Below are 13,827 nucleotides of genomic sequence, written 5' to 3'. Positions count from 1 at the left end.
AAAAAAAGTTTTTAACAAAATTTGCGACTGTTATTGAGTAAATAAATTAATAGCCCCATGAAACTTTGCAAAGCTACAATTACGCCCCTTTGGCTACAATGGTCATCCAAAAAATAAGATCATACACTTTATACAGGAGCTAAAAATGATAAATCACAATTGTAAGAAGATCCTGACTATATATTTAGAAATCTCCAGCCAGCACAATTTGGATTAGGAGCGAAAAAATTGTGCAGAAAACTACTACCCAACACCAATATACATTTCGCAGCTGCTTAATCATGGTCCTTGCTGTCTTTGTGTGAGGAATCAGTAATGAGGAAGGATTTTCCTGATTTTTGCAAAAGAGAAGAATTTAAACAAAAATCTAAAGTGCTCGATCATGATTAACTGGTCAAAGTATCAGTGATAAGAGTCATCAAATACTGTTGCAGATTGTAGATTTCACATTGTCATTTGTTTTTTGGCTGTGGAAAATGAAAATAGCGCTACGTTTGTAATAATTTACTCCCAGTTTCAGTCCAGAGTCAGACGATATTTATTGACAGACTTATGACACAAGTTTTGACGACCTGCGAATCGATAGTCTTATATGCACTGACATGAAAAATGGTCGTCAGCCACATTGTAGTGTGTACCATTACGTCGTAGAAAACCGTTGTCTGTGTCAGTGCAGATTAACGCAGTCAAAACTTGTGTCACAAGTTTGTCACTAAATATCATCTTGCTTTTGGACTGTGTTTGAATTTTTAAAAATGTATCAATGCATTAATCTCTTTGCGAGAGGACATAAAAGCATGCACAGGACGAATATTGGTTTGGGTCTCTTAATCATTCTAGAAGAGAAGATTAAACGGGAAATGCTATTTGATGATTATTTTAAGAAAACTGACAGTATGTAATTGACAAGATGCATGAACTTTTGCCATGAAATCTAAAATTTGACAATCAAACGCTTCATAAATTTTTAAATAAGTGCTCATGATTAGTTTCAAGAGAGAGTGTCTGCAATAGGGTTACTCGTTTGATGGACAGAGCTTTGGGGGAGGGGGAGGGGTTCCTGCCTAAAAAAAACAAGAGTTCCTTGATAACTACTGGTCCAAATTTAAAAAACTTGGCTCTTAGAAAAGCTCTATACATACAAAATCAGGAACTTGTAACATATTGGATTTATCCTTTTAAGTTTCTGAGATGTAAACGACAAAACTTACTTTTAGGATGACTCTCAGTTAAAAGAGGAAAACTGAAGAAAAAAAGAAGATAACTTTCACTGGGAATGTATATAATTGCAACTTCCTTCAAAAAAAAGGAGAGAATTGAGATTCTTCTTAGCACAAACTATGGACTAGCTACAACAAAAACAAATACTTGTCATATTTTGAGACACCGAAAGCACGCTTTGTTAAAAATGAGCCGCTGGCTGGTTGAACCAAAGACTCATCCAGAACATACTAAGAGTTAAGCTACACTTGGAAGTTAAAAAATATTTCAGACTAACCGTTGTAACTTAACGATAAAGTAACTTAAGTAAAATAAATTATTAGACTGTGAGCGACAGAGTAAAACTAGACAATACAGTTGCTTTGTAGACGGTTGAGAGCTTGTTCGTCCAGATTTTGTTGTGGTCTGAGACTGTTGGATTCAATGTCCGAGTCGGAACTTATACCATTTGCAGTTCTCTGGAAATAATAAAACAAAAAAAGAAATTGAAATTGAACTGGAGATGAAGAAACTCTAATTACGATAGTTCATATGAAAGACCTTTAAATGGATGCGAGTTGTTTAAGAGAACGAATAAGGACCTTTATTTCACACTCCTAAAAGAAACAACATATTTGCCATAGGGTTTCTTATGCAGGTGGGTGCTCTTGTAACTGAATCAAAGATAGTGGTTTCTTATTGTAAAATGCAGTTCTGTCCATTTTTGGGCTATAATAGGGCTCAAAGGCCCATTTTAATTCCGCAATAGTGAACCTTTCCAGCATCTTGAGGTTTAGAATACCTTTCGCTTGAAACTACATTTTTGAAACAGCAAACTTCAAACATTATAACTGCAAGTTGCTTCCAGATTTCAAAGTGCTAAAATGTTGATAAATTACTCCTCCAAATAGAGTAGGTATCAATGCCTCAACTCTAAACTTTCCTGCACTAAAATCTCTTTCCCCTGAGACAGCCATAGTTTGATATAATAAAAATGAAACTCAACACAGTTTTTCTGGGGATCTAATGGGGCTGCAACAATTATTAATAGAAAAAAAGAACAGTTGTCCCTTGATTAAGATTGCTCAAAAACAGGATGAATAAGAAGAGTCACGAGTCATGAGTTTACACGTATACTCACAATTTAGAAAGTACATTTATCCTTATTGAGCTTTGAAATGAATTTAGTACAGGTGAGGAGCAAACCAGAGGGATACCATTTTTAAAAAATAAAACTCAATGAATGAATGAATGGAGATTACATTAATGTTGGCATGGGACTCAAAATGGGTGCCATCGTATGAAACCTTTCTCCCAATAAAAATGAAAAACTGAGAAACTTTCCCTTTTTTAATGCAATTTAAAAAGGAGAAAAGTAGACGGATAAGATCCTCATCTGCAAAGAAAAAAAAGATGCAGAACGAAGAGGGAAGGAATTGAGGAATACCTTTTGAGGTTGTGAGTCAGAAGAGATTGACATTTTATCGGCATTTTCATCATCTATTGCACAGCGAGTGATTGAAGAGAAGGAAGACCTATGATGCCGCCTGATTCTGGAACCGGGTCCTATGGGTCTTCGTCCTGAGCTGTAAAATAACACATTAAAAATTATAAATTAAGCATTAAACCAAATAGATGTCAATCAACCAGTGGGATTGACCGTCGATCACCAAGTGAAAATTTATGTCATCCGACCATTCCAATTATCTCTAGAATAACCATTCCATTGTCTCAAATTACCTGCTATGCGACCAGTTGATCAACAACTGTTTTGACTGGTTAATCAACCAAGGATTGGACTGGCTCATCCATAGCTCTTCCACTAATCAATCGACAAGAAATTCCACCGGTCCATTGACAATTCGAATCATGTGTCCCTCAACCAGTAAACTCATCTGTCGATGGACCGGAGGTATTAACTATGGATTGACCAGATACATCATAAGTTTGCGACCACAATCGAAGGGGGATTTTTCATGCAATCAGATTGCAAAGGGAGTCATTGGCGTGCTGCAACAAAAGAAATTAGCGCTGAATGCGCAGACGTTTTTAAGTATGCATTGATATTTACTCATTTTCGTTTATTTTCATATTAGTAGGGGCTTGGGGGGTCGAAGCCCCCCCCCCCCCAAAAAAAAATCAACGCGAAGTGCCGGTTTTTTATATCGGGTTGTCACATGGATAACTTCAAATTTCAATCAATTGTAACAAGTGAGTAGAATTATCGCTGCACAAATTAAAAGACTCGCTTTTGATTGCAGCAGTCTGGAGTAGTACCAGATTGCAAGGCATAAGTTTTTCATTTTATGCAACATCAGTTTCAAAAGTTTCATTGTTCATACAACTCCATCCATCGATATTCATTGACTGTGGTTTCAGTGACTTTCAAAGTTGAGAGTTCAAATTGAAAAAACTTCAATACCTTTTTCGCCTGAGAATATAAACTAGATGATTTGAGTTTGAGTCATCCTCGTCTCGCCCAGAGCTGTCTTCCGGGTGGTGGGATGAGTTAACGTTTAAAATTTCAGTCACTTTCCGCCCAAGGCTTTCTAGATGATCATCATCATCGTCACTCGGCCTGTCAGCCCACTTTCGTCCCGTCACCTGGCAAGCAAAATAAACATATTTTGATTATCAAAACACAATATATTTCAGACACACTGAGTCAAATATAGAATATAACCGCCTGAAAAAATTGGGAGGAAATAGTCATAGATTACTTTTCACAGTTACAATTTCCTTTTTATGAGGAGACTGATCTAGCTGAGGTAAAAGTTTTCACACCACAATTTTAAAGAAAGTGACTAAACACAGGAAAAGGGACACATCCCAAGTGAACATCCAACTACTTCAAATTTTTAAATTGTTGGGGAGAAAAATACAGTCTTGTAACTCAAGGTTGTTTGGTTCAATTTAGAGTTGATAAAGATCATGAAGTTGCATATTAACGTGACAATTTAGAGCATGATGAAACATACCAGTCTTAATTTTTATGACTTTTTCGCAAAATTATTTGTTTTGGATTGCTACCTTCTAACAGTCCTAGTTCTGGTTTGGTTGGACTTTTCTTCTACCGTGATCTGGGCATTAAATTAGACAGAGTAAAAAAAGGGGGCATTTTTTTGTGGACAGAGGGTCGCAACATCTGATTCTAGCGAAGGGTTGAAATGTAAAAACCCCCACAGCCCCTCATTTTCAATTCAATAAAATCATTCACCATTTATTGGTCTTTAAAAAAACAGGCGAAGCGTTACCTGATTCATAAAAATAGTGTTTCCATTGAGACTGTCCGTTGGACTCCCCATGTGAATAGGCGACGGAGATGTTGTCCGGCTTATGCCCCTTGCGATAGGAATCTGACAAAGATCCAGCGATTCTGTTTGAGTCTCTGTGCTTACCCTAGTATTATTGCAGATCCAGTTATCAACCTGTCAAAAATGGCCACTTTTTAATCAAGATGATACTCAGTAAGTTCTTATTATTTTTACATTTTTGGCAGAAAATTCACATTTACTTATCCCAACTATCCAACCAGTTTTGGTCAGCCAATTTCCACACTCTTGCTAATAATTACGAATTAACTGAACTACATTGGTTAGAAAAAAGGCAAATTGTTGAAGAGACAGAAGGTCTGTGAGGTAGTTAGTGGTGAGCATTATTTTGAATAATGAATTCTTTCGATGAATTTTGCCTACCACTGATGAACAAGCAGAATGCTGATTCAAAAAAAAGAATGTATTCTTTTCTGCTTAGTGATTTTTCTTACCTCAGTTTCTGGACAAAGCGTTAGGAACATATATTTGGAAGGGTTGGTTGCTCGTGTCTTAGGTTTACTTCTACGAGGCTGAGTTGGAGAGGTTCCAACAACAGACTCAGGTTTTGAGATTCGATTCAACTGAGTATATAACGGCACTTTCACAGGTGACAGCATTTTGTCATTCAGCTTCATCTGCAATCAAGATTGCAGGTTACTGACAGGAAAGCCATGCATAGATTTTGTGCTTGTGTTAAAAGTCAAATTCAACATGAACTGTTCAAAAACTTTTAGGAGAGGAAAAAAGATAATTTTTTTAAAAACGCTGCATCTTGGAAACTAAAGAGGAATGCCCCGTAATGATAATTGATTGGATCTACTGTTCAGGGCATTCAAAATTTTAAAATGAAATTCAGGGAGCAAACAGATATCTTTCTCTCAGTTTTTAAACAGCAACTTTCTATTGTAGGATTGGAATTTTCTTTGGGACAGAACAAAAAAAAAGACCTTTCTCAGCATAAACTTAAAATCTTTCAAAACTTTAATTCCTAAACTTTTGGCGGTTAACACTCGAAATGGATATGTTTCCGAAAATATCTATTGTTAAATACTTCAATGATGAAAGCTCATAATGAATGCAACTATGAAAGTTTATGAGTTCAATTTGACAATCCTCATGGAGGTATTAAAGGCGGTTTCATAAATCTGGTTTGTAAATATATTACAGAAAATATTACAGGTCTTGAAACTTGTCATAGAGGCTGAGCACTTAAAAACTCAACGTTTTAAAATTTATTAGTTGGCATAAAATATTTTTCATGTGGTAAAATCTGTTCCTGCAGAGCAAGATGAAGATCTCAAGAAGCTTGGGAACTAAATGAATGGTAAGGTACACCACCAGGTAACCAAGCTATTCAAAATAAATGCATATCATTCACCAAGGGTATCGGAATATTTCCCATTTCATACTTCTCACCATGCCTGCCTGTTCTTTATATGAAAAATGGCTGGCACTTCTGCATTCGACATGGGATGAACAATTGAAAAATTTAATTATTCTTGGGATATTTGCTGAATAGAAGTTAGAAGTTTTATAAGTTAAGACTTGGTAGAATGCTTAGATTAGCATAAAATAATTTGGCATTGAAAACAATTGGCATGAAAATAAAAATAGAAAATTACCTGACTTGTGTAGTTTGTATTGAAATGAGGGTAGTCTGGAGAAGATGGCGTAGAAGATTCAGACTTTCGGTGCTTAGGATACCTATCGCTATGCCTTGACACCGGTTTGAAACAACGTTTCTTATTCATTTTAGCTAGCTGCTTTTCACGTCTATAACAATAAAAGAATCTTGCTCAGAACAGAATTACAATGATTACAATGATTACAGATGGAATACAGAGAATTTTACGGTTAAAACTTTTCATTTTCTAAAATGCTGTATACACGTCATAACCTGTTAATACTTTTTCCTGGTTTAGAGAAAACTGGGAATCAAGGAGGGTGATTGATTTATTTAAATGTGATGAGAGTGTGAAATGGCCATCATAAATGTTGGGCGATTTGGGACTTCATTACTACACGGCAGACTGTTGGAGCCATCTAAAATGTAAATCTAAAATGTAAATAAAAAGAAAATTCGATTGATCACACAAGTTATCACTCCTCATATATGAGGGCGTAACTTGATTTCTGCCAGGGCCTTAGAAATCATAGAGCTATGTGGAAAACAAGGCTTACATGGAAATTGAGATACACCCTTAAGTCACAGGAGTGACGAAGTAAGCTAGCTTACATATCTTTGAATTGGATAATGACTCTCCAAATCATGCTTAAAATATCTGGTCTGTTTCACCTGCGGGCTGATCATTGAAATTGATGGACAAAACTATAGACAAAGATGAAGAGAAAATAAAGCAATCCTTTTGATGGAAGCCGGTGGTTGCGATGGAAAAAGAAGGTAAGTGATGGCTTATCTTACAGCAACTTACGACAGACCCTACAGTTAGTCCATCATTTTCCTTCTTAGTCGATAATAACCACCCTTCTCAAAAAATAGGATCGTTTTATTTTCCCTTTGTTTTCCTTATTCATCGCTTTGTCTATCAATTCCAATAATCAGCCTGAAGAAAAACCTTTCATCATTTCCCTAGGATTAGGGTTTTTGGCTTCCTATTATTTTAAAAATACTATTCAATACACTATGGTGATGATCTCAATTCCGGCTGGACTTAGAAAGAGATAGAATTCAAGAAATCAAAGTTGGATCTTTATTTGAACCATATCTAGGCATACAGGTGGTTAAGCTAAAAACCACAACTCTTTTGAGAGACTTTCTCTCATGCTGTGCTGCTTCAACAAGAGGAGAAAGAGAGGAGGAAGAAGATTTTATACAGATTTCTTACTTGGCTACTTCTTTCTCCCGTTGCTCAATTTGGAACTTAGCCGCACGAACTTCCAGGTAGAGATCATGAACTTTTTCCAGCTTGTGCTCATAAAGTTCTCTAATGTCTTGAGTATGTTTCAGTTCGTCATTGATTTTCTTCGCATTTGCTTCCTCAAATTTTGGAACGCTGCTGCCGTTGGTTTGCATTTGCTGCATATGAGATTGCACTTCCTCCTTCCATTTGACCTGTTGACAAACGTCACTTGGTAGAATGGAGCTTAATTTTATTTTAAGTAAATTTATACAATTAAATATGATTTGTTTTTAAGACCAGCTGTCCAAGATTGCTGCACCAGCTGCTCGGCCAGGGATCAAACCTGGGACCTCCTGATTATGGAGTGCTACAACCACTACACCACAAGAGGCCGACTGTAATACCTATACATTGTAACTGAAAAAATTGTGAAATGATGCTTGATGGTTAAAGACGTCCAAAAGGATGATACCAACAGCTGCTTAACAGATCAAAATTCCTAACTTCCCTGACCAAGCTTTGTTGATATTGATACTAGGAGCGGTAGCGACCCTGTTGATATTACAGATGGCTGCTCAATAGATTCTAAATCATCTGCGGCAAAAAACATGGCGGATGACTTCATCCATCACAGTAGTGCACACTATGGTTTCTTCCACCTTGGTATTATCCGTGTTTTAAATCCAGCAACCAAGGCAAATGTGTGTATCACTTATTGAGGAATCCAAGGTGGGTGAGAAAAGGCATTTGGATACTTAATAATGATTATTTTTTACTGATCTTTGATCACAGAGTCAACATGTTAATAAAATATACCTGAGCTTTAAAGTACTTTTCTGGCGACGTTTGAAGAACCTCTGCTCCTGCAATATTGAGATGCAGGAGGATGTGTTTGAAGGAGGGTCGGTTCCGTGGCTTGGCACTCCAGCACTGTTTGACAAGGAGCCGGAAGCCCTCAGGACAGGACGACGGTATCGGAAGGTGTAAAGAGCTGCTACCAACACCCCAGATTATTGCCGATGAGTCAACATCTTTGTATGGCTTCTCACAGAGCAACATTTCCCAAAGAACAACACCATACGACCTGAAAACCGAAGTAGAGTTAGGGAGTCAGTCTCAATTGCCCATAATTTACTATTTTCTTTTATGGGGAATTTTGCTTTGGCAAAACGGACCAATTACCCTGGTGAATGGAGTGAGTGCAGGGCAAAACATTTGCCGAGTACCATGGAGAAAAGGAGGGCAAAATGAAATTTTCAAGATTTTGAGAAAAAGTTGTTTTGAAAAAAATCCTGTCCCATGGTATTTATGCACACCAAACTAATACCAAGAAAAATAAAACACTCCAACAACATAGACTAACATCAAATATTGGAAAAAGACTCCATCTGTCCGTCACCAGTGACCTACTTGATGAAATAGATGAGTTCCTGTAAAAGTTTGTGGTGGTAAAAATAGTTAGATACATTCCAATTCTCGTATAATTTCACACAATTCTCAGTCTAGGTTTAGAAAGACAAATAACTTACCAGATATCAACTTTTTCAGAACATGGTTCGTTGCGAATAATTTCTGGAGCCATCCATGCAACAGTGCCGGTAAATGTCATTTTTGTACTGATGTCATTCCACTCGCGGCTGGTGCCAAAATCACTAATCTTCACAACTTCTCCCTGACCAATGAGAACACTATAAACAAAAACAAAAGATTCATGATACCTACTCAGAAAATTCCAAACTCATCAATGTTAAAAAACCAAAAGCATGCAGAAGCAGATTAAAGTACTGCTTGGAGAGGAATAAAATCAGATGATCCTATGCGATGAAAATTAACAATATAATTAATGTAAAGAAACAAACAAAAGAGAAACCAGAAAATTTGCGCATGGGAAAGAGACATGCAAATGTTCATTCAAAACCTTTGCAAAAACTTGATAAAAAAGTTAAGAATTGTTTCTTAATTTACAGTCTATTTATTTTTCTCAGTAGTTGTCTCTAAATAACATGATGCCCTTTCAAACAAGAGGGAATCATTGAAATACTCTGTATCTAACTTAAAACATGACTTCTGAGCGATGTCAACTTGTGTGAAACAGCTTAACAGACCCCGTGTTCAAGATGGAGTGCAAAATTGGTTAACATACTTACTGCGGTGATTAGAGAAAAAGAATAATAGATCCTTACTTGGGACTTTTCAGGTCCCGATGTATGATTTTGTTTGAGTGCAGGTAGTGCATGCCACTAGCGATCTGCTTCGCCCATGAGACCAGCCGCCGAGGTGGTACTTCTTCCCCATTCCTCAAAAGACTGTGAAGTGGACCAAATGGACAGAACTCCATGATAATACAATAGCACGGAGCTTGTGTACAAACACCTCTGAAAATAAAAAAAAATACAACACTGAATTGCCTATCAAGGGAACTAACTTGGATTCTTCCATTTTCAAAATAACCTGTTGGAAGTTTCATATTACGGAGATTTCAGTTGACAGAAACAGCTTGCTCAGTATTTGTGATGGGCCTGTTGTAAACTTCAGCCAAAGCAAAAAGAATAGATAATTCTTGTGGAAAATGACTGAAAAATCATGATGAGGACATCAGGAAAGCCTGAAAGACACTTCAAACTGCACAATCTGCGTAAGTAATAGCACTATTTTTTAAAAAATAGGTCCTGCTTTCTAATATTCGGTAACGTTTAAACATAATAGGAATGGTATACTGTCACACATTGTTACTGATTGTTAAAATATGTACATCTGAAAACATTCCATTTTGACTACCAGCACTCACTGGCTCTCTCTCTTTTCCAGCATCACTGAACCAATGGAGCCTGACAAGTGTCCTATTAAGAATTTTTTTTAAAATAGATATAAGACCTGTTGCTTCAAGAGTGAAAATGCGTAAGGCTTTCAACAAAAAAATTTTACATTGACCTTGAAAACAGGGTAAAATAATCCTGGAGCAAGTTCATTGTTTGGCAGGTGTTGCAAGCAATTACTTAGTAAAGACTGAAAGCAACTCAGCGGATACTTGCATATTAAAACTGTGAAAGCAGTACTTACTTAAACTTAATTATATTTTGATGATTCAGCTTCTTCAAATGCCTAATGTCAGTTTCTTTTTGTTCTTTAACTTTTTTAACAGCTACAATTTCATTTTTCAGTTTCCCACTGAAAACAGCACCTTGTGCCCCAGATCCAAGCCATTGCAGATCACTAATGGTTTCGAAAGCAATCTCCCAATCATCTGAAACAAAATCAGTTTAACTGATGGTTCATACTCTCTCAGTCGGTGATCACAAGAATACGAGTGATCCTTTCCTACAGGTTTGTGTAACATTCTGCAGCGTTTCCTCTTAAATTCAATATAATAGAAAGAAAAAGGTATTAGAAAAATTCAGTAAAACTTCTTCTTGTTTAAAGACATTCAGAGGGATGGTTACAAGTTTAATGACAATTAAAAGGAAAAGAAAAGAAGCAAATGCACAAAAACTTGATACTATTACAAAGTTAATCATTGTATTATCTGACATTACCCTGTAAATTTATTGCAATTTGTTTAGTTTTAAATCATGTGGGTAGATACAAGAAAATACTTGTAGTAGTTACAATACATTTAAATAAATAAAAAAAAAAAAAAAAAAAAAAAAAAAAAAAAAAAACCAAGTTAAGAAAACAGGCAAACCCCCAACAGGCAAAAATCTAGCCAGCTAGATAACTGCACCGTCGATTTTTCCTGCCATTCGTTTGAAAATGACGATAAATTCGCATTTCCCAGGGAAAAAATTAAATTTCGCTCCTCACTGAAATATTAGAAATCAGGCCTTCATATCAAGAAAAAGCTGGATCCCAAGTTTTCATAATTCAGACAAAAACTATTTGAGGGGTATTGCCTAAAGTTCAATACTCACAAGTCTCTTTCTGTTACTCGAGAAACAATTGTGCAAAATCTCTCTTCGCCCCCTTCTTTTTCACAGTTTTGACATGAATAAACGATGTCAAGGCCACAAACATTGCGAAGAAACAATTGTATATTCATGATAATTCTTAAAAAGACTGTACACAGGATATCAAATGGTAAAATGTAAGTGATACTCGTCTTGCACCAGTCTTATCCATAGTAAAAGATGTAATACTGTACCCTGGAGTGTTGCTTTCATTTCATTGGTCGTCACTTTGCCAATGATGGTCCACACAGGACGCAAACAACCCAGTAGACCATCAATCCAACCCATTTCATTGGTCACAGTGTTTCTAGGATCATGTTCTACTTGAAGAATCGGGCCTACTGGCAGCTCCTCATCCACAGAGGAGTCCGTCGAGTCCAGCGGTGGTTTTGATATTGAATCAAGACTCATTTTCTCGACATCATCTTCAAGACATAGCACTCTGAAATGTAATCGGATTTTAATTTAAGTCACATATTTCAACACAAAATGTTTGAATCTATTTATAATTTTCAGGAAAAGGGTTTTGCGTGCAAAAAACCTTGTAAGTCTATCATTCATATCCTTGTCAAGAGGAGTGTTTTATGTTTTCTTGGGCACAAATTATTTCACGGAATAGACTAATTCAGTGCCTGCACCATTCTTGCAATATTTGACACAGTTGATTTGTGATGGTTTGAACCAAAACACATAACATCACATAAAACACAGCCTCATGTCAAAACTTTGTGCGAGTTGCTTATGTTAATTCATAAGTATTTTGTCATCAGTAAGTCAAAAATCAATTAAATCTCAATGGCATGAATTGATTTATGATTCAGAGGGACACAAATCTTTGCTGTAGCTTTCATATAGACATTCAGTTTCATTTTCATCTTTCAAAATTTAAAAATTATAGTATTAGTGCAACATCATGCCGCAAAGGAATGATTCTTTTTTTAAGAAACCCTAAAAATACACAGTAACAAAATCGTTACACCATCCCATAGAGGATTACAGACTCACTGAAGAAGCACGAGAAATTTCAATTGCAAGAAACACCTGCACGTATTTTACCACTATGAATACAACAAGATTACATTAGGGACACTTTGGAAAATATTCTCTAGGTATTGTTAATTTATAAAGCCTAGGTGTCTTACCGATTGGGAATTGCATCTGGCATTTGGGCCAAGTCAACGCTTTCCAATGAGACTTTCGGGTCAACAACTGCTGGATGCATTTTCGGATTCTATGAGTTTTCTGGGTCCATTCGGCAAATCATCAACCTTCCTGAGGGCATCTGATGATATAACAATGGTTATGCGATATTTAGCTTGACAATCTTAAAATTCTGAAATCATTGACTGATTGGATAAATGCTTTGTTCTGGTGACAGGTGAGGTATTCAATGATTTACAATGGCAAAAAGTACTATTTAGGCTTTGGTCCATGAAATTTCATCATTGTAAAAGGAACAGCCGGACTGTGCTGTTTCAATTTGGATTACTAGACATTAAGACTGGATAGCGACAACGCCAAAATAAAATTACGCACTTGAAGACTGCGACAAAGGCTTTGTCATCTTGATTTTTGCATTTACTTTCAGTGCAAGTCAGACATTAGAGCATCTTCTGTCGTAGTTCAAAAGTGCATGAACTTATTTGACGTAGACTCTGACAGTTGTGCGATGACATGATGTAGGAAACAGCTCTCTGTCCCCTACAAATCTTAGATTCTGCATGACATTAGACAATGAAAACCCACTTCCAGAAGGGGGGGGGGGGCGGAATACAGGTAATCCAACAAGAAAACTTCTTGTGTGACGCGGTAAACAACAGGATGACCTTGGAGTGGCAGAAAGATAATGTCATGTGTTGATAACTAATTCTAGCTAAAAGCCGAGAGTATAACATAAGTTTTTAATGCACTAGAGAGGTAGACCTGCCATCGGGAAGGTAATTTCCTGCAATGGTTGTTTGGATTATTTCATTAAATTAAACAGAATGCTCAAAAAAATAATATTGAGGTTAGGTTATGTTTGATGCATTGAGAGTTGGAGAAGGGTGGCTTATTGAATGAAAACCCAAAGAGACTAGAAAACGCTTACATGATGTGAAGAATTGAACCCCAAATTGATGAGATAAATGGGAGGATGAGCGTGTCACTAGCAAAATCACAATCGGTCGATCATTACTAACGGTAGCGGGCTGAAGACGTCAAACACAGAAGACACAGAACTTCATAGAACACTTTTGTCTCTATCTCTAACACAGTGACTGGATGACATTTACAACTTTAGAGAACTACAACTCCACGAGACTCACGAGACCAGAGAGCATAAATCAAATTTAAATGAAATCAGACGCGAAAACAAGCAATGACGCCACCCACAAGCCAAGACGAAAGCACAACAAGAAGCCAATAAAATCCATATGGAGAACCCACACCACTGTGCGCCAAGAAAAAGCTCTGCAGCTTATGCGCCGAATGACGTCATGAAAGTTCGCTGCGATGACGTAATTATTA

General features: G+C 36.7%; 1 protein-coding gene across 2 annotated transcripts; it reads right to left on the bottom strand.

Annotated features, from left to right (window-relative positions):
* Positions 1–1,265: 1,265 nt before the first annotated feature.
* On the bottom strand, positions 1,266–13,719 carry wnd (Mitogen-activated protein kinase kinase kinase 13 wallenda). 2 transcript variants are annotated; one of them, XM_019061160.2, is made up of 14 exons: positions 13,409–13,719; positions 12,462–12,601; positions 11,514–11,761; positions 10,436–10,619; positions 9,559–9,750; positions 8,905–9,063; positions 8,192–8,459; positions 7,361–7,587; positions 6,137–6,287; positions 4,967–5,149; positions 4,455–4,628; positions 3,623–3,804; positions 2,648–2,786; positions 1,266–1,679 (listed from the first exon to the last, which is right to left on the bottom strand). In XM_019061160.2, the coding sequence occupies exons 2-14, from the start codon at positions 12,539–12,541 to the stop codon at positions 1,566–1,568; spliced, it is 2,301 nt and encodes a 766-aa protein (XP_018916705.2). In that variant the 5' UTR covers positions 12,542–12,601; positions 13,409–13,719; the 3' UTR covers positions 1,266–1,565. The 2 variants fall into 2 exon arrangements, with proteins under 2 accessions (XP_018916705.2, XP_072154329.1); XM_072298228.1 differs by having other exon boundaries at positions 12,462–12,591.
* Between the last annotated feature and the right edge of the window lie 108 nt (positions 13,720–13,827).

The sequence above is a fragment of the Bemisia tabaci genome, chromosome 3 (genome assembly GCF_918797505.1).
Source record: "Bemisia tabaci chromosome 3, PGI_BMITA_v3".
NCBI classification, from domain to species: Eukaryota; Metazoa; Arthropoda; class Insecta; order Hemiptera; family Aleyrodidae; genus Bemisia; species Bemisia tabaci.
The sequence above is the reverse complement of the archived record's forward strand: the minus strand, read 5'-3'. Positions and strand labels throughout refer to the sequence as shown.